The sequence below is a fragment of the Zea mays genome, chromosome 2 (assembly GCF_902167145.1).
Source record: "Zea mays cultivar B73 chromosome 2, Zm-B73-REFERENCE-NAM-5.0, whole genome shotgun sequence".
Classification (NCBI taxonomy): domain Eukaryota; kingdom Viridiplantae; phylum Streptophyta; class Magnoliopsida; order Poales; family Poaceae; genus Zea; species Zea mays.
This window is the reverse complement of record NC_050097.1, coordinates 209,359,389-209,386,108: the sequence shown is the minus strand read 5'-3', so window position 1 is coordinate 209,386,108 and position 26,720 is coordinate 209,359,389. Positions and strand designations below refer to the sequence as shown.

Below are 26,720 nucleotides of genomic sequence, written 5' to 3'. Positions count from 1 at the left end.
CACCCATTTTCCTTCTCCACAAAAGGAAGGCAATAATATAATAACCCCCTCTGCTCGACCCGCTTCCGGGACAACTGGTCAGTCTCTGCCGCAGCAGCAGGACGCGTCGCTCGCAGTCGCAGGCTCGCAAGTCGCAGCGGCCGCAACGCCCCAACCTGGCCTCCTCCCAACATTTTTATAGCCAGCCGCCCCTCGCCGCCTATTTCCAACGTCTCTCCAGCTCGTCTCGCATTCCCTTCGCCTCCTCTCCGATCCTGACAACTGTTGGCGATCTAGGGTTTTCCCACCGGTCTCCGGTGACTCCGACCGGCCGCAGGCCTCCGCGCTGCACCCATGGAGGGGCTCACCCTCATCGACGTCTCCGTCGAGGACGATCTTCTTTTCGACATCGCCTCACCGCCCCACGCAGGTGAGGTGTTCCACCCCCATTTCTGGAGGATTTTTCTTGTGGAAGAATGGTGGGACTGGTGCCTGTTTGGATTTGTGGATCTAACGGGCGACGATTCTTCTTTAGGGTCTCTGGTGGGCGCCGTGGCGACTTCCTCTGGCGCTTTTCCGTCGGCGGCGGGACGGGCTCCGGATCCGGACAGTGTGATGGAGGAGCAGGCGCTCCCCGAGCGGACGGACTCCCCGGAACAGCGGAAGGCCAAGAAGGGGGTGAACCTGCGCAAGAGCTTGGCTTGGGACAGCGCTTTTTTTACAAGTGAAGGTTCGCTTCGCTTTTGTATTTTTTTCCTTGATCTCATATTCCCATCCATGATCCAAATTCTATCAGTTTTGTTGAATTATCGCCTCTCATTATAAACTTGTGCATCTTACACAATTCACTTAATATTACTATTTTTTATTGTGATTGTCGTTGCCGTATGCTGTAGTAGATAGGCTAGCACCAGTTAATACTATTTATAATCACTGCCCAATTCTCACAAACTAAACATTTCTGTTCTGGAGTTGCTGCAGTCGCTTGCTCTGGTAAACCTTGATGATGCAGATTGATAGCAACTTTTAATTTTTCTTAATCTTTGCAGGTGTTCTCGACACTGAGGAATTGGCCATTGTAAACAGCACCTTCCGTAAGACGCAGGGTTCCAGGTTGCCTGGAATCGTGGAGGAAATGAGTAGATCGGGGGAATCAGCAACCTCAACTCTGGAAAGTGAATCCTGGGTGATGGAGAGCGTTGAGACTGAACTATTTGACAATGTCCGTGCTTCGATCCAGAGGTCTCTTGGCAAACCTGATAAAGTTCCAGGTCGGCCTGTTGCTGGCTCAAACCACCCAAAGGCCACAGCAAATGTACCTCGTGTTGCAGTTGCAGGTAACATGCCTCAAATGCCGATGCAATGTGCTGCTTAACAGCTAAAACTTCAACTCTAGTGAGCTTCGCTTGGTAACTGAGAAACATATTCTATTGTTCCTTCCAGCTAGAAAAGGTGTTGATCGGATGCCCCAGCCAAAGGTAACCCACTTGACCATACTCAATGATCAATCTCAATTTTCTGAAGTCATTTATGATCACTGATTGCATTTGCTTATCTTCAGATAAGGGCCCCTGTTTCAACAAGCCAAGGAGCCGGTGTCAGACAAAGGGCCCAAGTCACCACCAAAGAGCCTGTGGCTGCACGAGTTGTATGTCCCCTTAACAATCATGGCCATTGTAGTTTTTTAACCATTCATTCATAATTGGATGCTTGTTTAGATATTTATTGTGTTACTAAAATGTTCATAGGTAATGTATGATACCTTTTGACTTCGCAATAGACTGAAATTCTTAAGTAAAGCTGAATAGTATTCAGGCTGCCTTGTCTATCCCCCTGTATAAATTAATATTTGAATTACGTACCTGAACATCAAATCAAAATCCAAGTGACTAGTATTTTCCTCTTGATCTTGCTCAACAAGTCTGAGTATGTACCTTCACATGGAAATTAATCTCAATGACTAGGATGGCCTTTTGCGAAGGGCAGGCCTTATACAGTGGTGAGAGCTATCTCACTAAGTCACCATGTCACGGATGAATATGGTTAACTATTTGGTTCACTATAATTCTAAACATGGACCTTAACACAACTGAATTCCAATAGTCATTTTATTTTGAGAGACAAATTTTCTTTTGTTTGTTTTCATTTAAAAGTTCCATTTGTGGTATTCTGATGCCAATTTCGCATTTACAATTTTTTGCTGGAGTAGAATTTACTAGGAGCTGCAGAAGCAAAGATATCCTCAAAACCTCCTAGAGCTTTGCCAAGAGTTGCTATGATGAGGTCATCAACTACCACAGCTGTCACCTCTGGGGTTTCAGACAAAAGAAGCAGCACTGGTGCGTAAACTAGCATTCATTTTTTAAACACTGATAGTATTAATATAACATAAACCTAGCCTAATATGTACTTTTCTCTTTCAGGGGGTGCTGCCAACAGGCAGGCAGCTGGTAAAACTGCCAGTACTTCAGCTGGCCTGAGATCTGGCGGGGGTACAAAGTCTAGTTCAATCTCAAAATCAGGTCCCTTCACATCAGCAGCAACTTCTCATGGTGTGTCAATGGACACTAAGCCGGAAGCAAAAACCAAATCAGCAACCTTAAGCAACAAAAATAGGACTGCCCAGAGGGTCCCTGTTCATCCGCCATCAAAATCTGGTATCAGCAAAACTATTCCCTCAAGATCATCAGGGAACACGATTCCAGCTAAGGGCCATGCTGACCGTGCATCACCAAGCATTTCACCTAGCAGCTCCATGGACAGCATGAGCTCTGTCATATCTGGGGCTTCAACTGCTTCCACCGTAGGGAGGATGAGCCATACATCTGAGAGTTTAAATGGACTGTCCCCCTCCCTCAGGAAGAGCAATGACTGCCCTCCAACTCCAAAGCTTAGGCCTCCTGTTGTCACAGAGGGTCATTCATCTGGAACAGCAGCACCTGGAGTTAATTTAAAAGCTACTTCTGAAATGACCAACCAGAGAAAAGGTTTTAAGCCATCTGGGCTTCGGAGGCCCACACCCAAGATTGGTTATTTTGATGCTGTATGTGCATTTTTTTAAAATTCCTTAGCTTGCAGTAATAGTGATTTCCTTTATTATTGTGCTTCTAACAATCTCACTGTATGTCTCAGGAGAAATACATTGACCAAAACATCGGTGCACAGCTACAACCACAACCTTCAAAGGTCCAGTGTCTACCTGACACAACACAATTTCAGAGCATGAATGTGGATGCCGCACCAGCTACCTACGTCCAACAGGATTCAAAACTGACAGCAACACCTCATGAGGAAAGTTGTGCTTCCGAAAGTAAGGTCGTGAAGCTGCTGCCTCTTAAGGTGGAAGTAGAGCCTTTTAAGGTGGCGGAACCATGCACGCACCAGACTGATCCAGTTGTGGTCAGACCCGAAGCAGTATGTGCATTTTTTAAAATGTTGTTTCCCTTGTAAAATGTCATATATCAATGTGATTTTAACTATTTTCCTGTGCATGTACAGGTGCAACAGCAATCCATGGAGATCCAGTGCTTGCTATATGCCACACCAAACTCTCAGCAAACCTTTGGTCAACAAGTATTAGAACCTATAGTAGCACCTCATGAGGTTAGTGCTTGCAAAAGTAACACAGTAAAGACGCCTTTGGAAACTGTGCAAATGGAAGTAGAAGCGCCTCTAGAAGCAGTGCAATTGGAAGCAGAAGCTTTTAAGGTGGACAAACCTGAAGCGTGCAGACACCTGGTCAGTCCAATTGTGGTGAAACTCGAAGTATGTGTATTTCATTTTGTAGGAGTTGCTTTACCATCGAAGTGTTGGTCGAAATGTCCTAACTTTCTTTCTGTGTGTGTTTTCAGGACAAATTCTGTGATCAAAATGCTAGAGCTCTTGTCGCTGAACGTGAAGATTGCACGCTCATGACTGAGGCAGTGGTGGCACTGGCTACAGACTATTCAAAAGAGAACATTCCGGTTTTGCATGAGAATATACAAGCTAATGTGGATGCGAGTTCATTAGTTGAGGTGCTGACCCAGAAGTTATCCTCCATTTCTCTTGGGGAGGATAACTCTAACGTGGCTCTCAGGTCCTGCAGTGAATGAGGTTTGGATGGTATGCTGGTTGTTATTTTATTACCCTCTTGTTATCTGTAGGCAACCGTACCGCAGCTGACGAGTCCAATTCCCTTAACCTGCTTGTGGTGTAAAATCCTTGTGCACAGAGCTTTATAGAACTAAGATTTTCTATTGTATGCATGAAAACCTCATCTTTGTCTATTGCCGGTTTGCAAGTAAAGTGTGTTTGTTTGGTAATTATATTTTACTTTGTTTAGTAATTCACAATGGATACCTAGAGAGCCTGTTTGTAACTGCTATACGAGTGGGTGATTTTTTGTGGGAGAGGGTCTAATGGTATATGTTTTGATGTCGGTACATATATATGCCATATGGCTCTTCATGCGGACATTGTCTGTAACGTAGGTCTGCCGGCTGTGATGAGGCACTTATCAGCACCTGGGTGGCTGATAGGCTACTACATCTATAATTTTTAGCAGTTTCTAGATTGGTAGTTATAATCATTAGAACATATTATTTAAAAAAAAATCGTCGCGTGTCAGCCGTGGTGGCCGGGCAGCGCTGGTTGGAGCGAGACAAAAAGGTGTCTGCGGATGGACAGGGAACACGTCCAAGCCAGCAATGCTCGGAGGTTCCTGAAGCTGTGAACTAGAGAACCATGCCATCGGTGGAGGGGACGGCATTAATTTTTAAAAAGTCTCTTGTTTCCCTGTTGACGCACTGGACTAGAGAAGGTTTTTTTTTAGGTGACGTGGTTTCCGCAAATCAAAGAGAAATCTACCAGTGGGAGGTCTCCAATCTATGCATATGGCTGCTTTGCTATTGGATATTTATTTTGGTCTCTGACGCCCTGCGAAAGGTTTAATCACACGACATAGTCTGTTCTATTCGTCCCCAAAACCGAACCGAATTTTCGCTGGATTATTTGTACACGATGGAGTTCCAGAGAGGACAGAATTTCTTTTTATTACGGGAAATAATCTAGGGCTAGTAGATACTCTGCAATAGAAAATGTCGGACTGGCATTAGCAACATATGCATACACCCTCCTGGCCTCCTTCAAAAAAGGTTCATTCTAGCTGTAAATGTAGACACGCTCCTTCAAAAAAGGGTTTAGGGTTTAGGAGTTCTAGCTCTGCAGTTGAACAAGCGCTATTTTTAGGATGGAGGGTGTGAGCAGCGAACCCCAGCATTGTACTACCATGTCTGAAGTTCAGAGAAAAACATACATTCCAGTTTCAAACAAACTTATGTCCAGTGAATAAGAGTTTATCAGCAAAGTCATGCCTGGCGTTGCTCATCATTAATGACATCCCAGCTTCAAGGCTAGAATCAAATGCAAGGACAAACGAATCAGTGCATCGCAACGAGAGAATTGGCAACCTTTTTTAGCTTCAGCATGCCATTTGAACTGAATAGGGCACAGACCTCAGTTCCTGGCTTCCTGCTACTACATACATCATGGACAAAAGAAGCAATTTCATTCAGAAGACGGGGGTAAAGGCCACTCCCCACTGCCCTACTCTAACAATCTATTCAACGCAAAACCATTTACAACCAACATACATTTCGATACGGGCATTACACAGGGGTCTACACTACCAAATGAAAGCCTAAATTCTGGTGCCAAAATTTCCACCGAAGAAAGCTGTATTGTGGTCAGAGAGGTTCCTCCAAAGTATTCTGATCATGGGCATTGCTAGTATGCTACCTACATGTATGCCACCCAAACTCCCAAAGCATTTCTCCGAATGCTGGGATTTGAACTCCTATCACAATGCCCCCAGTAGACATGATCTCATTTCAAGCAGTGTCCATCCATCCATTTTCTGATATCTTTTGTACAGCGACGCGATGAGTTGATGAGCTGCGATGATGCCATGTGGCATGTAAGGCCTACATCCCAATCGATCATCACCGATCCCTGTACCGGATGTCCCAATTGTCCTCGCTTTCTTTCACACCTCAGCTCATCGTGCCTTTACATGCTTAGAGATTATAGCATAAATCCCGGTAGTGTCTATCCCCAGCTCATAACTGCAAAGCAAGGTCTGGCTGCTGTGCTTCCAAATTGATGCCAGACGATTGTCGGGCTGGTGGTGAACGTGGAGATGGGAACCCGATGTTCAAGTCCGGGCGGAGTACATCCTTGCCTGGCTTCTGTTGCATGTGGGGAACCAGCCCCTGCCACTGTGGTTGCCCTTGTGATCTCGCGAAATCTGGCTGCACCAACTGGGGAAATATTACCAAACCCTTGCTTTGAACCGAGTTCTCTCTAGCTACCTGGACAGGATGCCTAAATAACTGAGGAACGGCATTTATTTTGGTATCATCAGAAGGTTGGACGTTAGCAAATGGCATTTTCCAGCCACAATTATTGTCAAGGGAAGTTGGGCTGACAATGGTTGGTTTGTTCTCTGTAGTAGCACCAAATGAAATCCAAGATTGAGCCATTGGAGCTGGTGGAATGCTATGGTTCTCCCTAACAGCAGCTGGAAATGCTGAGAACATGTTCCGAGGAGCATCAAGACCTCTGTTTGGTATATTTACCTGGACAGGCATTGCAGTTGTGCCTGCTGATTTTGCATGGTCACTGACAATCTTCTGTCCATTCAAATTCATGGCAAAAGTTGCAGCATTTACTGATTGATGATTTTTATTGATGAACCCAATACTGGTCGATGGTCTGCTTTTGTTTGATGTTCCAACCTTTCCATCACCAGGTCGTCCATGGTACACCCACGTTGCTTCATTTTTGGGCTGTAGTATAGTTGCTTCTTGGGACTGGAACAAGGGTTTAGACTGCCCATTTGAGGGCATATCATGCCCACCAGAAGAAGCTACTGCTTGTGACTGGAAAATTTGTTTAGGCTGCCCATTGGAGGAAGGCATATCATGCACGACAGAGGAAACTGCTGCGTGTGACTTGAAGTAGTGTTTAGGCTGCCCATTTGAGGAAGGCATAGCATGCATATCAGAGGAAGCTGCTGCTTGTGACTGGAAGTAGTGTTTAGGCTGCCCATTAGAGGAATGCATATCATGCACACCAGAGGAAGCTGCTGCTTGTGACTGGAAGAAGTGTTTAGGCTGCCCATCTGACAAAGGAGTGTCATGCACACCAGAAGCAGCACCTTTTGCACACTCAACTTGCTGTGGTGCCATTTCAATTGGAATTTTGTTTTTTGATGAGTCAATTTTTCTCATTGGCTGGGTTCTATTTGATTCTGGTGGTTGCAAAAACGGTCTAGGCTGGCCAGCCATTTTGTTTGAGGCAAGGTTATCAAGTGCACCAGAAGAAGCTCCTTTCTGTAGCTGCATTTCACGAGGTCGGGCACTGGAAGATGAAGTGCCTTTTCTCGTTTTCTCATTGGTTGTTCTTTTGGTTTTCGCAACATTACCAGATACTCTATGGTTCTCATGCAGTGATAATGTGCCTGTGCTCCTGTGTTGAAGCTCATTGGAAACACCAAATAATCTTGGCTTAAATTCTGGACTGTCTAATTGTCCAGGCACTCCAACTACATTGTTGTCAGTGGTCATCCGTCTCATATCCTTCGGATTATTTGTTTCTGTTGATCTGAGCCTTTCATTATCCCTAGGCAGAGAAGCATTCCTTTGTCTATTTGTCTCAGAGCTCTTCAGGTATCTAGGTTGATCATTCACAACAAGAATAGGCAGTAATGGGGGCTCATATTCTCCAACCCAACCACGACCATACTTTACATCAGCAGGTAATGCTTGCCGAATGCGGTCAGAAGCAATTCTCCAGCCTTGAGCGCCAAATGAACCAGCAAAACGAGCCAGACTCCTTGCATATGCATATGAGTGTTCAGCATCAAGGCCAACCTGCAACGCACATTCAGCCAGTGAGCAAATCTAAATAAGAAAAACTGGACCAACAACTACAGATAAGTGAGTATTTGATTTAATCATAGTTGCATTAACCCACATTCACGAGCTCTTTTGGTTCCGCAGAGAAAACATCAAAAACTGGATCAGATTCCATTGGAGACTGTCCTTCAGATGCATCATAAGTTTTCCGTCTGTTCTCATCTACCACAATTGTCTTGTAGCTAGGCTTGGCTGAAAAAAACAGGGTAAATTAAAAAATAATTAGAACTCAACAAAGTGAATCTGAATTTCCCTTCAAAATATTTGGTTGTACAGAAGTAATCATATCAAATGACTGAGTTTCCTTTAGAAAAATCGCTCTGTGCATTACTTTACGGTATATCTCAGAACGAGAAGTCATCAGAAGTATTTATTTTTTATCGTAAGTTATCTTACAATATATAGACAGTTGCTACAAAATAAGCATCATATTATAAATACTTGGAAATACCGATCTATTTATACAACTTTTGTGCACTAAAGCATGCAATGCATATATTGGACTGACTTTTGGTCAAAACTTGCATAGTCTGATGTTTTCAAATTAAAATGTCAGACAAGTTCCTACCATATACGGATCTATAATACTTTAACAAGTCACTTTTCTTGATAATAATATTTATGTGCTTAAGGAACAACTTAAAATGGGTCTGAATAAATGAACATCAAATGTGTAGTACAAATGTCTATGTTATAGACAACCATAACCCTTCTGGACATCTAGTTTTGTATTATGATGGTCCATCACATTTATTCATATCACCATTTTGCTATGATCCGCTTCCTGTGACATAGGTACAGACCAAATTCCAGTCTAAAATTGCTAGATGTGGTCAACAGTACACAAAAGTATAAAAATCAGGCCTTAAAACTAATGGATCATCAGTAGACAAGGTGATTCAGGGGAGATGGCCAGAAAATAAGAAGAATATAGTACCCAAAATATCGTCAGTCTTCTCAGATCTTATTTCATCTAGTGGAGAGCTGATATCTTTGTCTATAACCCCATTGGCGACAGTACAACCAGTAGGTTCAGAATTATTAGGCTGTGGCATGCTTAAACCATTAGAGCCATCTCCAACAGAAGCAATAGTTGCAGCAGAGATATCTGAACCTTGGGCATCGTGGCTATCCATACAACCCGGCTTTTTAACAGCCTCTTCATCACATGAGTAACCATGATCATCTTGCTCAACTCTGCAACTAGGTTTCTTAGATGATTCCTGGTGGCAATGGTCAAGGTCCTCTTCTTTGTTTATACTGATGGGCTTCTCAGACATGGGCTTCTCAGACAGCCTTTTCGTAGATGAGAAGCTTGCATCTTCAACATTTGTGCAAAAGGGATCCTCGATGCGTCTTTTGCAGGATGAAAAACCTGGATCTTCTCCATTTCCATCAATTGGCTTCTTAATGTGCTTTTCCTGGAATGAGAGACCATCGATTGATCTCTGCGGAGCTGACTTCTTGACTTGATGTTTGTGGAAAGGGGAGTTTTCATCATTTTCTGAATTTTTTGAAATGACTTTCCTAGCTCGGTCTCTGCCAGATGGGCAGTTCAGGTCGTCCTCCGAATGTCTGGAGATCAGTTTCTTACGCTGCTTTTTGTGGAATGAGGAACTTAAATTGTCCTCTGAATTTCTGGAGATGGGTTTATTAATCCGCTCTTTCTGTAATAAGCAACTTTGATCCGGTGCATTCTTGGACAAGGTTTTCTTAACATGACCGTTGAAGCTCATGTCATCATTCACATTATTTGAATTGGATCTTTTATCTTGATCTTTGCGGGACAGGAAGTCTAGATCATCATCCAGATACCTCAAAACAGGTTTTTTAACCTGTTCTCCACTGCAGAAATTTGGTCTACTTTTCTGTTCACTCTTTATCGGATTTTCTGTAGGTATGCCTTCATCCCTCAGTTCCTGAAACTTCTTTCTTGCCAGCTCTTGTATGGAATGAGCCTATATTCCCAACCATAGTGCAAAAATGTTCAATACCAATAGTCAAAACATGGTATTATAAGCGCAGAAAGTTTTTTAGGGACTGTATACCTGTCTGAAATAAATTGTATCAGGTGCATTGTACTGCATCGCGTTGCTGCAAATTAAGAATACATCATCCTGCAATTTAAAGAAAATCATTGCACAGAAAACGATCATTAAGGTGCACTAGTGTTCATCATTTGAAGCACTTGTTCCCAAAAAGAACAAAGAAAATAATAAAGTGGAATGAATTTTGCCTATTCAAGACAAATTTGTAAACAGAAGGTCAGGTCAGATTCATTCGATTATGTTTTTAGTGTTTCATTCAGCCATTCGCAGCGTCTTCAAATATTTTTGTTCCAATAGTCAAGCTATGGTCATATTAGTTCAATAATTAGTAACTAGGGATGTAAACGGATCAGATATGGACAGATATATACGTATACGAACAGATAGTTTTTTCTCAAACACACAATGACACACACACTTGCTCGAACAGTCGATCAAGAAATGTCTATACCATTTACACCCCTATTAGTAACCATTCTGTGATGGTTTATAGACCACGACCAGACTAGCCATCGGTGCACAAGGATGGATCATCAGAATGAAAACTTAGTCAAACGCAAAGTTGTACTATTTGTAGCGAAACTTCTAGAGTCTATATTGATTGTAAACTGATGGTCAAAGTTTTAACAAGCTGACTGCACAGAGTCCAAAAGGACAACTTTTGTGACCTGAGGGAGCAACAAGGTACACCTTGGCATTTCATAGATCAGTTCAACTTGGCCCAGTCTAGGGCCTACTTGGTTCGTGGCTAATTGTGCCACACTTTGCCTAAGGTTAGTCGTTCGAATTGAAAAACTAACCTTAGGCAGCAGAAAAGTTAGGCAAAGTGTGGCAAATTAGGCAGCGAACCAAACAAGACCTAAATTCGCCACCAGACTTGCCTCAATATTACTCAATGTCAACTATTCTCTGAGCTATTATCGAGATGTTTCGGATTCAGTATATCTTTTACTAGGACTTAAGAAGGTATAGCATCCTAGCTCTTCGCAACAAAACCAGATGAGACATGGTTAGCGACTCCAACCCAATGGAACCAGTATATCCCATAGACTGGATCCATTCACATGCCAATGGTGATTCTATGACTAGAAATCACTAGTATTTTGTTACATGCGGCGAATGTAAGACTATTTTAGAAAAGGCAACTTCTGCGGGGTGGAATAACGCTAAATGACTATTTGCATGAAGCAGCACAAATTTAGTACATACAGGAAAAGCGGAAAGCTCTCCACCTTCCTTGTGCACAAAATTGTCGTGAAAGGCAAGACCAAGAAATGTGGTTCCAAATGCGTGATGAAATGGAGAAGTCCAGCTAACTCGTTACACTTGTCAGTTTGCAAGACAAACCTGACTCTCTTAGGAAAATCTTATGTGTCACAGGTTGCTGCTTTGGGAGACCGTTACACACCAAATTCACTCACGTCAAAAGTAAAATGAACTGAAATAACTCTTCAATGGCCAACAAATCGCAATAAGATATTTCATTATCCATTCAATACCTACATATACGACCAAAGCCTAGCAATCTGACCTCAAATTGCTCGAACGAGCGATATGCATTCCTGGCAAGCTTCTTCCTGACGGTGCTGAAGTCCATTGGGTGCTCAATCACATCGTGGTAATCAGGCAGCTGTCCCATTCAATAACCACGATCAATACTCAACAGCTCCCTACCAAACAAAATGGCAACTCCAAGAAACATGGCAAATGAGTATGGGTTTGGGGCTCTTACCTCCTCTGGATCCACAGGCTCCGCAAACACTCCATATGTATCCTTCCTGCGGAATAGAACAGTGGCAAAAGGGAAGAAATCGCGCTCATTAAAACTTGATGCAACAAATACCATCTTGCGTTTCCGACAAAGATGTGTGAAACACGCACTTTTGAAGTTTCTCGAGAATCATCTCCAGCGCCTTCCGGTCCGGCAGTGGCGTCGTCCTCGCTGTCCCTGAATCCACCAAGCGGGAAAAAACAAATAAGATTTCCACGAAGAAAGGCGCTCAAAAATCAATCATCGAACAAGCAGAGGCCGAGCAAGCGGAAAGCAAATCGGACCTGGCACCGAAGACCGCTTCGTCCGCGGCGCGCTCGCGGGGTCGCTCCTACCACCAGCAACAACCTGGAAGAAGCGCAGATCTAGCGTTAGCGAGCAGCTGCGCGGTGAAGCAAAGGCAAGGCTGGCGGCTTATCAGGGGGGCATGGCCCACCTCGCGATGGCGAGATCTGTCGGCGCGCGGCTCGATCCGGCGCTTCTTGGGCGGCTTGACCTGCTCCTCGTCGCCGCTTCCGTCCCCGGCCAGGTCATCAGCCCCGTCGGAGCCGTCAGAGTACTGTGGGGGGAGTGGGGCCCGGCGGTGATTCTGGTCCGGGGGCAGCTGAGAGAGCTTGACGACGAGCTTGAGCTTGCGCCGGCGCCGGTCGGAGACCGAGGAGCCGGCGGCGCCACCGTCGCATCCGGAGTCGGAGCTGGACGGCTCCGGCGACAGCCCCCGCTGGCGGGGGCGAGAGGGTGAGGAGGACGGCGAGGAGGGGAAGGGGAAGAAGTCGTCGACGAGCGGGCGGGAGGAGGGGGCGGCGGCGCGGCGCGGGCGGAGCGAGCGGCGGGGCGGCGGCGACGGCGAGCGGCCGCCGCCGCCGCGGTGGTGGTGGTGGAGCAGCAGCATCTGGGACGAGGCGGCGGCGGCCCTCCGGCGCGCGGGCTGGTGCTGGTTCTGGCGCCTCTCCGGCGATGGGGATGGCGACGGCGATGGTGACGGCGACCGCGGCATGGCTGCCTGCCTGCTGCCGTCCGCGTCTTGGCCTCCTTGGGGTTTGGTTCGCCTGCCTTCTCTCTCTCTCTCTTGCTCGCCTTTTTTTTTTTGTTTGTTTAGCAATTCTATCGCTTGCGTCTCTGCGTGTGCATCTCCCCTCCCTCTCTCTCTCTTCCCTAGCTTCCACACACTCTCTCTTCCTATCCCTATCTCTTCTCTCTCCTAGCGACTTGCACCAACCACTACGGCTATCAGTCTACTTTTGCTGCTCTCTTTCTCTCTCCTCCGGGAGGACGATGAGCTTGGTCCATGGAAGGGTGAGATTATTGCCGACTGCTGCTGGTACATCAGAATTGAATTAGCGTATAACTTCTGCCAGAGCTTTGTCGACGGAGTACTGATAAACATCTTAAAGAGCAAAAGGTTTTGATAAAAAAAATACATAAATACACTAGCTACACAATGTACGTGCTATTAAATGATTAGATACATTTTGAGATTTGTACACGTTTCTTGTGCTTCAGCGTTCCACACAAACCACTCAGGTTTTGAGCTTGCAATGTTCTCTTAATCTTAGAACCACTCTCAGGTTTCATGTTGGAATGATTGTTCTTTTTCCATGTTAATCTAGATTGTTGCTTCCCTTGGTCAAACTTAAGGATGCGCTTTGACATCCAGGTATTCATTGTCTTGGTAAAAAAATTTCCCTAATTCAAGAGTGCCTATAATTAAATAACCAAATGTAGAATTTGCACAGCACGTTAACTATAGAAGACCAGCACGCGGGTGGCATCCTCTCTACGCATAACACTTCTTTTCGCTACGTATGAATTTCAACAAACACCAGGCTACACTTTGGTTGCTTCCCTGTACTGTTTGAGTGGTTATAGATAAAAAAAACAAAAAGGAGCGCGTATTTGAGTCTTTCCCGTTTGCCGCCAAAGAGCCTCCGGGACAGTAGACAGATCTAGGGTTCGGTGCACTGGTGCATGCGCCAGGTCCACGTAGCGGCCAGCCAGACCGCGTCGCTTTCATATTTTTTTTCTCTCTCTCCTCCAATTTTTCTCCGCTCGGCTTTCGATCTGCTCTGACAGCACGACAATTTCTGGTCCTTTTCATATTCGATATATATATATATTAAAAATACATGCTCGTCTTTGCCGGGGTCCAGCTCCTCCTTTCCCACATGGCCTGCTAGGGGCACACGCTTTGCTTTACACCAGGAAATTTCGCATGGCCTCCTCGCGCTTTCTATTGCCGCTGCGCCTCTAATCTTTTGTTGACTAGCGAGCGAGCACATGGTGTCGGTATTCAATGCCTGAGCGCAAAAGCCGCGGCAAATCTATTGTTTAAGCCAAATATTCTGATGAGTAAACCAGAGTGTGGGTGGGTGTCTTTGAGTGGAGCGAGAAGAATTGTCAAATATTCTGAGTAAACAGTGACAAGTGGCGTGCAATTTGGGGTGGCCTTGGAACGAAACTCTAAATTGACCCTGAATTAAGTGTGAAATTTGCAAAACATCCTCCATTGTTTGTTTCTTCTTACACTTTCGATAGCCTCATTCACATTTTTCTAATCTGATTCGAAGACTAAATTAATTCATGTACATACGTACACAGTACGCATAAGATGTATTAGCATGGTGTGAAATTGGAGTTGTTTATCTAATGGACTGATTATCGTGCTGCACGAAACCACCCAGCGTCCCGACTAGTGCTGAGAATATGAGTCGGGGTTTTCGGGCCAGCACGAGCACGGCCGAAAATAAGAGCCCAAAGCATGACACAGCACGAAATAATATGGGTCGGGCCCCCGCACGGCACGCATAGATGGGCCGGGCTTGGGCCGGCACGGCCCAATTAAGCCCAATTTATTTAATTTCTTTAATTTAGTAAAATATTGACTTTATATTGTTGTTATATTTAGAGTTTATGTGGTCAAATGATGCTAAAATTGTTTAATATCTTTAATTTAGTAAGCTATGAACTTTATATAGTTGTAATATTTTGATTTTATGTGGTCAAATATACGGGCCGGGCTTGCGTCGGTACGGTCCAACGAAGGCACAACGTGGTTTAGGGCCAGGCCAGACCACTGTTTTTACACTTCGGGCTGGCACGATACGACCTAAAAGTTTTTTGGGCTTTACTGTCCCGAACCCGTTTGGCACAAAGCACGATGGGCTTGCCCAGCCCAGCTCAATTCCCAGCACTAGTCCCGACGAAAGGCTCGGAGAAGAGGAACGGAGTCGCTGCAACTGCAAGCCTGCAACGGGTAGGGATGGCAATGGGTCGGGTTCGGATATGGTATGGTGAATATCCGCCCACGACAATACCCGCGGGTATTACTCATACCCGCCCACGACTATACCCGCAGGTAGGATTTTGTACCCGTGTTTGTACCCATCGGATATCGGGCGGGTATCGAATACCCGCGGGTATAATTACACTCCACTGATGGGCATGAACTTGGACTGTTGGGCAGCAAAAAAAAAACGAAAATAGCGAGGATCAATCTTGGCGTAGAGTAACACGTGACTACGTGAGACCTTTTAGACTGCACAGATAGGTTTGTTTGGAACGTGGGATTGGTAAAACGTGGGAGCGTAGAAAAAAAAATGTAGCAATAGAGTGTATGATACTCACAATCCTACGGAAATTAAATACACACAAAAAAATCTAATAAAGTATTTAGATGTAACATAAGAAGAACACAAAAATTAGAGGAAATAGGTATACACAAAGAAAATTTTCTAAGAGTCCGGACCCTTTATTAAAAATCTCACTACAAGGATCATTCTATAGGAATTTTATAAGATTTAAAAAAGTTCAATCCTTTGTTCTAAAAGGCCATATAGAAAAAAAAATCTTATATGACTTTTCTTCATTTTCCCTTAATTTGAAAAAAAAAATCTTATATGACTTTTCTTCGTTTTCCCTTAATTTGTTCCAAAGGAAACCTTAATACAAAGCCTAATATATAGTTAGCGCATCTATATTAGGACATGTCTCTTGGATTTGGGGCTTAGATTGGTCCTACAGCTTGCACGGGCCCAGAAACGCATATATATGGCAGTGATGGGCGTGTTCGGCTGGCTACAAGCCGACACTGTTGCAGCTGTTTGGATTGCTGCAGCTGCAATCCATAGAGAGAAAAATACTGTAGAAGCTGCAGCCGCAGCCGGATTGCAGCCGCAGCAAGCCGCAGCGAACAAGCTGGATAACCCCTATAGGCTATAGCATCACTATTAAACAAAAAGAGCCTGACACTTGGCTTAGCTAGGGCTCCAAGCCATTGCAACAATATAAGGGCTCTTTGTTCTTCTCTAACGACATCGCTGGTGGCATTGGTAATAAGAAGGGGAGGACCATATCGCTCTTTCAAGTTATGCGGTCGTTTAGATTTATTAGATTTAGTTGACATAGACATGGCGAACATTGCAGCTTCGGTCTCAACTCTCAAGGCTACCAAGTTTGTGGGTGCTCCGACCTTACCAAATAATCGCAGATTCCATTCCACTGCGGAAATCCTTATAGCGCACAGCGGCGGTACGGGTGGAGAGTGGAGTGAAGCGACCGCGACGTGCATGCGTGTGGGTGTTCCAACGCAATCGCCAAAACTCGAAACGCTTTTGCCGTTCACATGCGGTTTGACTCGCGCGTGTTCCAAAACCCTAATCGCTAGGCTTGTCGTTGTCTGACTGACGGCACCAGCCGCAGGAAGCAGCGCACGGCTTGCAATCGAACCTCGCTCTGGCTGTTCATTCGGCTGTCGTCACCACGAAACCCACAAGTGATCGCTCGCCGCTGCACGCTGCTGCTGCTGCCACCTCGCCTGTTTTGGCCTGTGTTTCAGGTAACTGACTCTAGTACCACTAGTCTCATATGAAGGGAGGGAGAGAGAGAGCACACGATTCGGTGTTCGTCACCCGCCCTGCAAAGTGCCAGACGGATGCTCCGGTCCAGCCACTGTCATACAAAACCCCTACCCACCTGCCGGCCCATGGGATACGGGGGCGGGGGGCCCGTCTGTAACAATTGAACGCGTCGGGGCGGGCCTCAGGTGCTCAGTGCCAGGGTAAACCGGTACCCTGTACCCCCCCCTTCCCACCTAGGGATGGCAGTGGGTAAGGTACCCAGTGGGCACACGAAGCCATACTCATACCCACTAGCAAAAAATTGATCCATACTCATACCCACTACCCATCATGGGTACAAAATTACGCCATACTCATACCCACCATGGGTAGCGGGTACCCATCGGGTACCCATACCCATTAACATTACGATAGACATGATCATTTGAATCGCAATAATAAGTACCAGCATAACAAATGTATTGAACCCAACATAATTTTATCACAGGTTCAACAATATTCAACATTAAATGGCAACATCATGCCTTCAAATCACACAAAACATAGCATTGATTCTTTGGGTTAGCAAATAGTGAGAGCAAATTCATTTTATATGAGACATATAAATCCGGACCCACGTGTCATATATTAGCGGGTTCCCCATCGGGTAGCGGGTATGGGGCAACAGAGAACATACCCACGCCCACTGTACCCAATGGGCATAACAAATGACCCAATAAAATACCCATGGGTATCAAAATCCGCCATACCCGTGCCCTAATAGGGTTTTTACCCATCGGTTTTCGGGTTTCGGGTACCCATTGTCATCCCTATTCCCACCCCACCGGCACGCCCATACTACAAATCTAACTACAACGTTAGGGAAACTATTTTTATGAAGCCCATTATTAGGGATACTATCGGTGGATTAGGGTACCCCTTACTACGGTATGAAGGCACGATGCCTATGCGGCTACCTTTAGCCGCGCGGAGAACAGCCTCAGAGGTATCTTGTGGGCAGTTAAGGTGGCGTTCTCGGAAACAACGTCATCGGGCCCAGAAGGCACAGGACCCCTGTGCACACGACCCAGACCCTCGAAGTAAAGCAACCCGAAGCCATTGGATAGGGTTCGGACCCCACCAAGTGAGCTCCGGACCGCCCATGACAAGGTCCCGAGAAAGGGAGTGTTATAACCTAGGCCTGGGTCCGGGATTGATGCGTGTCCTGGCTCTATCCGTAGCGCCTCCGCCCCCCGCTCGGCCGAGGGTCTAATGCAGCCACATGGCTTATTGTTCGTGACGTAGGCCAGTGGGCGGAGCGTGATGTAAGGGCTTTGAGCCGCGTGGCCTCCGTATTTATTGCGGAGAGGACACACCACCTGTCCACCCTTCTGACAGATGATGTGCCTCCACGGCATTTATTGCGTCCTGTCCATTCCGCTGGCAGGCAGCGCCAGGGCCACCCTGTAGACTGCGCACCTGTCCAGTCCGTTGTCGAAACAGTGTGCCCATGCTGCGCGGTGCACTGTACTCATCCCTTACACGAGAAGCTTCCTCCTGCGCGATGAGGCTACGCAGATCTCGGGTGTCAAGGCGCACGGAGATTACACGGGCATGGCAAGCAGTAGATCCATTCTTCCATTTGTCCCTGGGCCCACGTGTCGGGGGCTCAGAACCCTTGTACATGCCCCCTTGAACTATAAAAGGGGAGGCATGCAACGTGAGAGGACTCAGACGCAAGTCATTCAGGCTTACACACAACTCAAGCTCTCCACAACAATCCAACACACAGTGGAGTAGGGTGTTACGCTCCGGCGGCCCGAACCACTCTAAATCCTCGCGTGTTCATGTGCTTGATGATCGCTTAGCAAGACAGGCAAAACGCTTAAGCCCCATCCTCATCTTAGGATTTAGGGCGGGTGCACTCCGGCCGGAGAATTCCCTCTCCGACATTTGGCGCGCCAGATAGGGGGCTAGGCTTAAAGTTTTTGCTTGTTTTCTCGCTCAACATGATGGTGCAAATCGTTGAGCACCACGCCGAGACTTCGGTGGATTTAGTGGTGGAGGAAGAAGCTGCTTCTTCCACGCCACAGGTTCCCAACCGCCCTGTGCCGGGCACTGCTGCTATACACGCCGCACAGCAGCACATAGCTACACAAACATCCCGGACTCCGTCAAGGGTGGTTCCAGGAGCGTTGTCAGCAGCCAGGGAGTTGCTGCGACACCCCCAAGCTCCACGGCCTCGCCAGGGGCCATGAAGCAATGGTGGGATGACGTCGACCGGTTGCTCAGTATGACACATTCTACCTCGACCAGGTCGAGGCCACAGTCATCCCGGCGCCAACATGAGGCGTCGGCGTCTGTGCGCTCACCCTCAGTAAGGGGCGCACTGACCAACGACCTCCGGGCAGAGCTCAACCCTAGGCGTGCGGGGGAGGACGCACGAGTATCTCTGGAGAGGGCGTGGGAGCGCTGACAAAACTTCGAGGGTCGCGATGACGCTCGAGTCTCTCTGGAGAGGGCGCGTGAGCGCCGCCAAAACATCGAGGGCCGCAACCTCGATCAAGAGCACCGCAGACACCAATGGGCACCCGGTCCCAAGCGGGTGTCCCCTTGGCTGGCGTGGGCTGTGCCGCTCTCGCGGATCATCTCCGCAGCGTCATGGCCGCCCAAGTTCCGGCCACACCCGCCGGAAAAGTACGACGAAACGTCAAACCCATCAGAGTTCCTACAGGTGTGCGTCACCGCCATCACATCAGCAGGTGGAAAACACCGCTGTGATGGCGACATATTTTCATGTCGCCTTGTCTGGACCTACCCGGACTTGGCTCATGAACCTCGCCCAGGGACAATCTACTCCTGAGAAGAGCTCTGTGTGCGGTTCGTTGCGAACTTCGCCAGTGCTTACCAGCTGCACGGTGTGGATGCCCACCTCCATGCAGTGAGGCAGGAGCCCAGGGAGACTCTCCGGACGTTCATCTCCCGCTTCACCAAGGTACGAGGTATTATACCTCGCATTTCTGACGCTTCCATCATCACGACATTCCGACAGGGAGTACGTGATGAGAAAATGCTAGAGAAGTTGGCCACGCATGACGTGGAGACTGTCCCCACGCTCTTCGCTCTGACCGACAAATGTGCCAGAGCTGCCGAGGGCCGTGCATGGTACTCGTCCCCACAAACCGGGGTTGCGCAGTCGGGAGGCTCTGGTGCCATCCTCTGGGACGGTAAGAAGAAAAAGAAGAAGGACCACGACTTCCAGAGATCGCGGTCCACCACTCTAGTCGTTGCAGCCGCGACCGAGGGTTGGGGCGACCACAACAAACGCCCACAGCCACAGAGGGGTAACAGCGGCCCATGCCCTGTGCACCCCAACGGTCATCACAGCGCCGCGGAGTGTCGTGAGATCATTGATCTCGTGAAACGTGTCAGCGAGCGGCGTGAGTAGTCCTCCAAGGACGGCTCCCCACCTCATCGCCGACCTGGCAAAGAAAAGTTCGACGACGGCGAGGTGGCCGCAGCTGAACGGGACCTTGGGTATCAGTCACCCAAGGGGGACCTGAAGGATGTCTTCGCCGGAGGTTCCTACTCCGGTAGGGACAACTAGATGGACCCCCAGAGGGACCCCGTGCTCCCCGGTCTATGGGGCCGAAGCCTACCTTCCCCCGAAAAACCTTCTGGATTCCCCGCGGGTCCAGACTTCCGACAGGTGCATGCAGAAATGCCCACAGCTGAAGACAAGGGCTCCCTCGTCAAACACAGATGGGGACCCAGGGTCAGGACCTAGTCTTACGGTAAGTACCAGACCAAGAAGGGCTCCACAACTCTCCCCCAGCTGGGAAGGACCCTTCAAGGTAACGGCAATGCGCCGACCCGAGGGTAACCATCTAGCTACGACTAAAAGAGTGCCTCCCCCCGGCGATGGAGCATCTCTGTAAGTTCCATCCATAAGAGCAAGTCTGAGGGGTCGAATTTCTTTCCCTTTTGTAACTAGGTAACGCATACGTGTACGCCAACCCGGTGAGGTCTGTCCCCATAAACCCGGCCTGTTGGACTGCACCCATGCATGATAAGTTATAAAGAAAAGAATTACCCCCTCAGATGTGCCCCTATGATAGTGCCATATGGCTACTCCATGGTCCTACCTTGTAGTTTTTCAGATAATACCTTTTATCTAACCCACCCGCACCGTTCCCATCCGTCCTGACATGACGGCATCCGAATTGAGTAGCCAGGCTTGCAGTCTAGGACCTTCTTTACGAAAGCTGGGAGGTCCAACAGCCCGGGGGCCGATTCTAAAGAACAGGAGCTCGTTCCATGGAATGGTCTGGAATAGTGTAGCCGCTTAGCCTGGTCCCATACCGTAAGCCTGCATAGCCCACCATTCTGTAATGGGTGCCTTAGTATTTGGAGCTATAAGTCCTGCGGGTCCGACAACCTAGGGTCCGGCTCTAGAAAACAGACACTTGTCCCCTGGGGTGGTCCGGAGCCGTGTAGCCGCTTAGCCTGGTCCCGTAATCCTGCACACTCCACCACCCTGCGACGGGAGTCCTAGTATTTAGAGCCGCGACCCAAGGGGGGTCCGAACACGCAACTTGGCCACCCAGACTAAACCCTGCGAGTACCGAGCATGTATCAAAGGATCGCTAATATCAGACAAGGGACCCTGTCGGAGAGGAAATCTCCGGCCGGGTGGCAGAGTGCACCCACCCTAAATCCTAAGATGAGGAGGGGCCTAAGCGTTTTGCCTATTATGCGAGATGGAAGGATGAACACAAGAACACGCGAGGGTTTAGAGTGGTTCGGGCCACCGGAGCGTAACACCCTACTCCACTGTGTGATGGATTGTTGTGGAAGCTTGAGAGCCTGAGTGAACTTGTGTTGTAACGTCGCATGCCTCCCCTTTTATAGCTAAAGGGGCATGCACAAAGGTACTGAGCCCCGACATGTGGGCCCAGAGACACAATGTATATAGCACTTGGAGCTACTAATGTTCGATGCTGGGGTAATCTTCTCGTGCCCCGACACCCAAGATCTCTGTATCCTCGGCGTGCTGGGGAAGCCTCTTGTATAAGGGACGATATCCATAGTGCGTCGCATAGCACGGACGCATTGTTTGGTGACAGACCTGACAGGCGTGCCGCCTGCAAGGTTACCCTGACGTCGTCTGCCAGCGAAGTGGACAAGACGCATTAAATGCTGAGAGGGCACATCGTCTGTCAGCGTGGTGGCAGGCGGCGCGTCCTCTCCGTATTAAATGCGGAGACTGCGCGACTTTAGGGGCCTTACGTCAGGCTCCGCCCGTTGGCTTATGTCACGAGCCACAAGCCACGCGGCAGCAGCGGGTCTCCGCCTGAGCGGGGAGCGTAGGGCAAGGCCTGGACACGTGCCAGCATCGAACCCTTACTCATGCTGGGGTTCCCCCCATCCCGGGTCCTTGTTGTGGTTCGGACCTTACTCGGAGGGACCTGGGGCCCAACGGAGGGACCTGGCATACCTTCCTGGGAGTCCCGGACTGTAATCAAAGGCTCGGGCCGTACGTATAGTGGTCCGGTGTTCCTCCGCGGGGTCCGAACTCGATAATGCACCCTGGGGTGTATTATCTTTCCTTGCCACGTGGTACCCCTAACCTGCCCATGTGGTGGGGTCAGGATGCCGTTCTCCGCGCGGCGTCTTTATACTGTAGTAGAGGATACCCCTGATTGAGGGTACTGACAGTGGCCCTCGGGCTCGCCTCAGGGGAGGGTGCGAGCCTACAGGTGGGGCCAGAGTCTGATTGGCGATTTGCCTGCTGCTCCTGCGCGCCTGTTGATGCAATTACTGCAGGCCCGCTTATGGCTACACCGGCTGCCACGCCCGTTCCCACGGCTGACTGGCCCGTGACCTTTGTACTTAATGTCACTGTTGGGCCATGCGTGGGGTGCCTCGAGTCGTTGCACTGGTTCTGAAAACTTATCTTTTCAGTCTTCTGCGGCGGTCCCGAGGGGACGCGGCATTGGCGCAAGCGGCGGTGCGATTTTCCGCACTCATTAACCGGCGCGCCGGTTGCATGACATGTGGGCCTGGCCCCCATGTTGGACTGCCGATTGCAGCGAAGCTGAGGGGGCGCACAACCGTGGGGCGGTTGTATGCTTCCTGTGTGGCGGTTCGCCTTCTTGACCGCTGGTTTCGGCGAAAATGAAGAGGCGCATAACCGTGGGGCGGTTGCACGCTCCTTGTGTGGCGGTTTGTCTTCTCGACCGTTGGTTGCTTCAAAAATGAAGGGGCGTATAACCATGGGGTGGTTGCGCGCTCCTTGTGTGGTGGTTTGCCTTCTTCGTGCTTCGGTTGGAGGAGCACGACCTCGTGGAGGTTAGCGCTCTTCAGCCATCGCTCGGCTTCAAGGAATTTCCTCATGCAGCCCGGCTGCAGTCCCTCGCCAGTGGTCATCCAGAAGGATGACCACCAGCTTCGTGGTGGGGAGAAGCAAGCCAGGCTGCGGCCTCCCCCCCCACCCTCAGCTTCAAGGATGTTCATCATCCTTGCTGGGGTGGAAGGCGAGCCGAGTCAGGGCCCTGCCCTCCGCATGGGCTGGTGACCCGCTTATTCCTCCAGCATTCGGAGGAGAAGGATGTTCACTAGCCTTGCGAAGGAGGCGAATCTTGGCTACGCGGGGCCGGCTGGCTGCAGGCCGTCAGCTGCAGCGTGTCTGGCCCTTTGGGTTGGATGGCTTTGGTGCCGCCTCCGACACTGCCTCCTGTCGTCTGGCCGGGGCATGGCTGTCCATCCATCGCACGGGCGACGGTCGCATCGTGCGTGGGTTCGCCACATCCACGGCTTCTCCTGCCCGCCGGCCGCACTGGGGGGTCGTACAAGACGCCGTACGCCGCGGGGGTGGCGGCCGCGTTCTTGGATGGTCTTGTCCTCACTCACGTGGGAGGACGGGAGCGAGGACCCCTTCGCACGTGCTGAGGCACCCGTCGTCCACCAGTGCAGAGGTGGCCGCTGTCGTCGGTGCTGAGGTGGTCGCCGCCGCTGGTGAGGCTACCCATTGTAGAGGCGGTTACCTCCGCTGGCGAGACCATCAAAGCCACCTGCCATCGAGTCCCCTACTCTTTGGCTTTAATGGCCTCGTTGCCGCCCCCCGTAGGAGGACAGGGGCGAGGACCTCCTCGCAATGGTGCACACCCTGAGGTGGTCGCCGCTGCTGGCAAGCCGCTTGGAGTGGAGGTGGTTGTCGCTGCAGGTGCAGAGGTAGTCGCTGTCGCCGGCGAATCGTCGGTGCAGAGGTGGTCGCCGCCGCCGGTGAGGCTGCTTGGAGCCATCTTCCAGCGCGACTGTCGGCGTTTCGACCTGGGGGGTCCCTAGACCGATGAGTAAATTATCGCCGCGTGCCCCAGCCCAGATGGGTCGGCGCGAGACGGAGCGCGAAGGGGGGAAGAAGCCGGAGGGAGACAAGCGTAAAAGGGGAAACCCGTGGCCTTCGTGTTTGTCCCGTGCCCAGGTCGGGTGCGCTTGCAGTAGGGGGTTACAAGCGTCCACGCGGGAGGGAGCGAGAGGCTTACGCGAGCACCGTCCCGTCCTTCCCCGCGCGGCCAACCCTCTGTAAGAGGGCCCTGGACCTTCCTTTTATAGGCGTAAGGAGAGGATCCAGGTGTACAATGGGGGGTGTAGCATTGTGCTAACGTGTCTAGTAGAGAAGAGCTAGCGCCCTAAGTACATGCCGTCGTGGCAGCCGGAGAGGTTTTGGCACCCGGTTCGTGTGGTGTCGTGGCCGTCGGAGGAGCGCTGGAGCCTGGCAGAAGGATAGCTGTTGGGGCTGTCGAGTCCTTGCTGACGTCTCCTTGCTTCCGTAAGGGGGCTGAGAGCCGCCGTCGTCATGGAGCATGCGGGGCGCCATCATTACTTGTTTATCGGGGCGAGCCAGATGGGACGCCGGTCTTGTTCCCCGTAGCCTGAGTTAGCTTGGGGTAGGGTAATGATGGCGCCTCCTGTGACGTGGTCGGTCCGAGCCCTGGGTTGGGCAAGGCAGAGGCTCCTCCGAGGTTGAGGTCGAGTCCGAGCCCCTGGGTCGGGCGAGGCGGAGACCGTCGACTGAGGCCAGGGCTGAGTCCGAGCCCTGGGGTCGGGCGAGGCGGAGTTTGTCGTCTTCCGGGGCTGAGCCCGAGTCCGAGCCCTGGGTCGGGCGAGGCGGAGTTCGTCGTCTTCCGGGGCCGAGCCCGAGTCCGAGCCCTGGGGTCGGGCGATGTGGAGTTCGTCGTCTTCCGGGGCTGAGCTCGAGTCTGAGCCCTGGGTCGAGCGAGGCGGAGTTCGTCGTCTTCCGGGGCCGAGCCCGAGTCCGAGCCCTGGGGTCGGGCGATGCGGAGTTCGTCGTCTTCTGGGGATGAGCCCGAGTCCGAGCCCTGGGGTCGGGCGAAGCGGAGTTCATCGTCTTCCGGGGCTGAGCCCGAGTCCGAGCCCTAGGGTCGGGCGAAGCGGAGTTCGTCGTCTTCCGGGGCTGAGCCCGAGTCCGAGCCCTAGGGTCGGGCGAAGCGGAGTTTCCTATGGCGCCTGAGGCTGGACTTGGCTGCTGTCAGCCTCACTCTGCCGAGTGGCGCAGCTGTTGGGGACTTGTTCTCAAATGCTTCGCCTTAAGAACAAGGCAACATAAAATATTAAATATTAATGTCCTTCGTCCGCGGAAGCATTATATCCCCAAGGATTTAATGAGCTTCGGACGAAGGCCATAAACAAAATATCACGAAGGTCATACCTTCGTGATCAGACTTGAAAAACAATATGAAGTAAAATGTAAAACATAAGGCATTATAGAAAGACATGCTGAAAATGAATAACAATATTCATATATATTTGATTATGTGAACCTAAATATTGAAACATAATATTTAGGTACATTTATACCTTCGCCTTAGCAGAAAGCAATAATTCCAGCGTAATGTGCCAGTGATTACAAGATTGCGTGAACAGTACAGAGGTACTGTTCACCTATTTATAGACATAGGGCGTAGCCTGTGAGGAATTACAATTATGTCCCTCATAAGGGATTACAACGGTGACTCAAACATTTATGGACTAAAAGGTCATTCTACTTTTATGTCGGTTTGTAAATACGAAGCTTCATGAAGAGGAACCTTCGGTCATCTCATACGAACAGCTTCAGCCGAAAATTGCTTCTTCCTACAAGACCTTCGGCGACGAAGCATAGTCCCAACAGTAGCCCCTTTCGCGGTGCTAGATCGTTTTTCGTAACGAGCTTGATCCGTGAAAAAAGTCTCCTAAGCTTCAGGAAGCCGAAGGTCCAAAAAACACCTTCCCTGAGCTCGTTGTCGAGAAACGATTCAATTTCCCAGCGCATAGCGGTCCCACCTTGCAGAGTTACTGTTTGGTCTCTGCGGTCCACCGTGCAGCGAGTGCAAGCAGCTGTCCGCCTGGTGTAAAAATCCTGGCGCTTCGCCTTCTTACCTGCAGTACTATATAAACAGACGAGTAGGTGTGAAGTTACCACAGCATTCATTGCTATTTGCACTGTTTTGCTGCCAAAATTTTTAACCATAGCCGAAGCTTGACTCTCGGAATCGAACGAAGCTCCAGCTTGAAGCCTGCTTCGTCAGAAGAAAAAACTTCGGAAGAAAAAGTATTTAATTCCCACAAATTCAGAATTAAATGGCCAGAGTGCGTTCTACCGCTAGGGTTGAGCGTGAGGGAGGCGAAGCTGAAGGTTCGGAGACTATTCCCATCTCCGAAGCGATGCAACGATCTGGGCTGGTAACTTCGGAAAAAATCCCCAGTGCTGATGCAGAATAAGCAGAACAAACAACTGCCGAAGCAGAAGAAGAAAACATTGAGGAAACTGATCCCGAAGATGATTATCGTATTGCCATGCCAAGTAAACCCAGCCACTTGGACTTCGGAAAGTCTACTGTTTCAAAGGCTGATCTCTCCAAGATGGTAAAGTCGGGTTATTTCAGTGAAAGTCAGAAGAAGCTACTACGCTTCGGGGGGAAGAAACTACCCCAAAGCCGGAGAAGGATGAAATAGTCATTTTCAAGAGCTTTCTAAAGGCTGGATTAAGATTCCCCCTACATGGGATTATTGCAGAGGTACTGAAGAGGTTTGGTATCTACTTTCATCAGTTGACTCCTAACGCTAT

General features: G+C 49.3%; 2 protein-coding genes across 3 annotated transcripts; one reads left to right on the top strand and one right to left on the bottom strand.

Moving 5' to 3' along the window:
- The first annotated feature begins 24 nt into the window (after positions 1 to 24).
- Positions 25 to 7,106, top strand: LOC103647707 (uncharacterized). 2 transcript variants are annotated; one of them, XM_008672221.4, is made up of 10 exons: positions 25 to 409; positions 515 to 709; positions 1,029 to 1,316; positions 1,423 to 1,457; positions 1,541 to 1,627; positions 2,189 to 2,318; positions 2,403 to 3,022; positions 3,112 to 3,393; positions 3,478 to 3,717; positions 3,831 to 7,091. In XM_008672221.4, the coding sequence occupies exons 1-10, from the start codon at positions 334 to 336 to the stop codon at positions 4,071 to 4,073; spliced, it is 2,196 nt and encodes a 731-aa protein (XP_008670443.1). In that variant the 5' UTR covers positions 25 to 333; the 3' UTR covers positions 4,074 to 7,091. The 2 variants fall into 2 exon arrangements, with proteins under 2 accessions (XP_008670443.1, XP_008670442.1); XM_008672220.4 differs by having other exon boundaries at positions 53 to 409; positions 3,478 to 3,744; positions 3,831 to 7,106.
- Positions 5,410 to 12,995, bottom strand: LOC103649249 (uncharacterized). The gene is made up of 9 exons (XM_020548573.3): positions 12,193 to 12,995; positions 12,041 to 12,104; positions 11,867 to 11,933; positions 11,718 to 11,763; positions 11,517 to 11,615; positions 9,986 to 10,054; positions 8,875 to 9,895; positions 7,996 to 8,129; positions 5,410 to 7,892 (listed from the first exon to the last, which is right to left on the bottom strand). The coding sequence occupies exons 1-9, from the start codon at positions 12,751 to 12,753 to the stop codon at positions 6,078 to 6,080; spliced, it is 3,876 nt and encodes a 1,291-aa protein (XP_020404162.2). The 5' UTR covers positions 12,754 to 12,995; the 3' UTR covers positions 5,410 to 6,077.
- Positions 12,996 to 26,720: the final 13,725 nt, after the last annotated feature.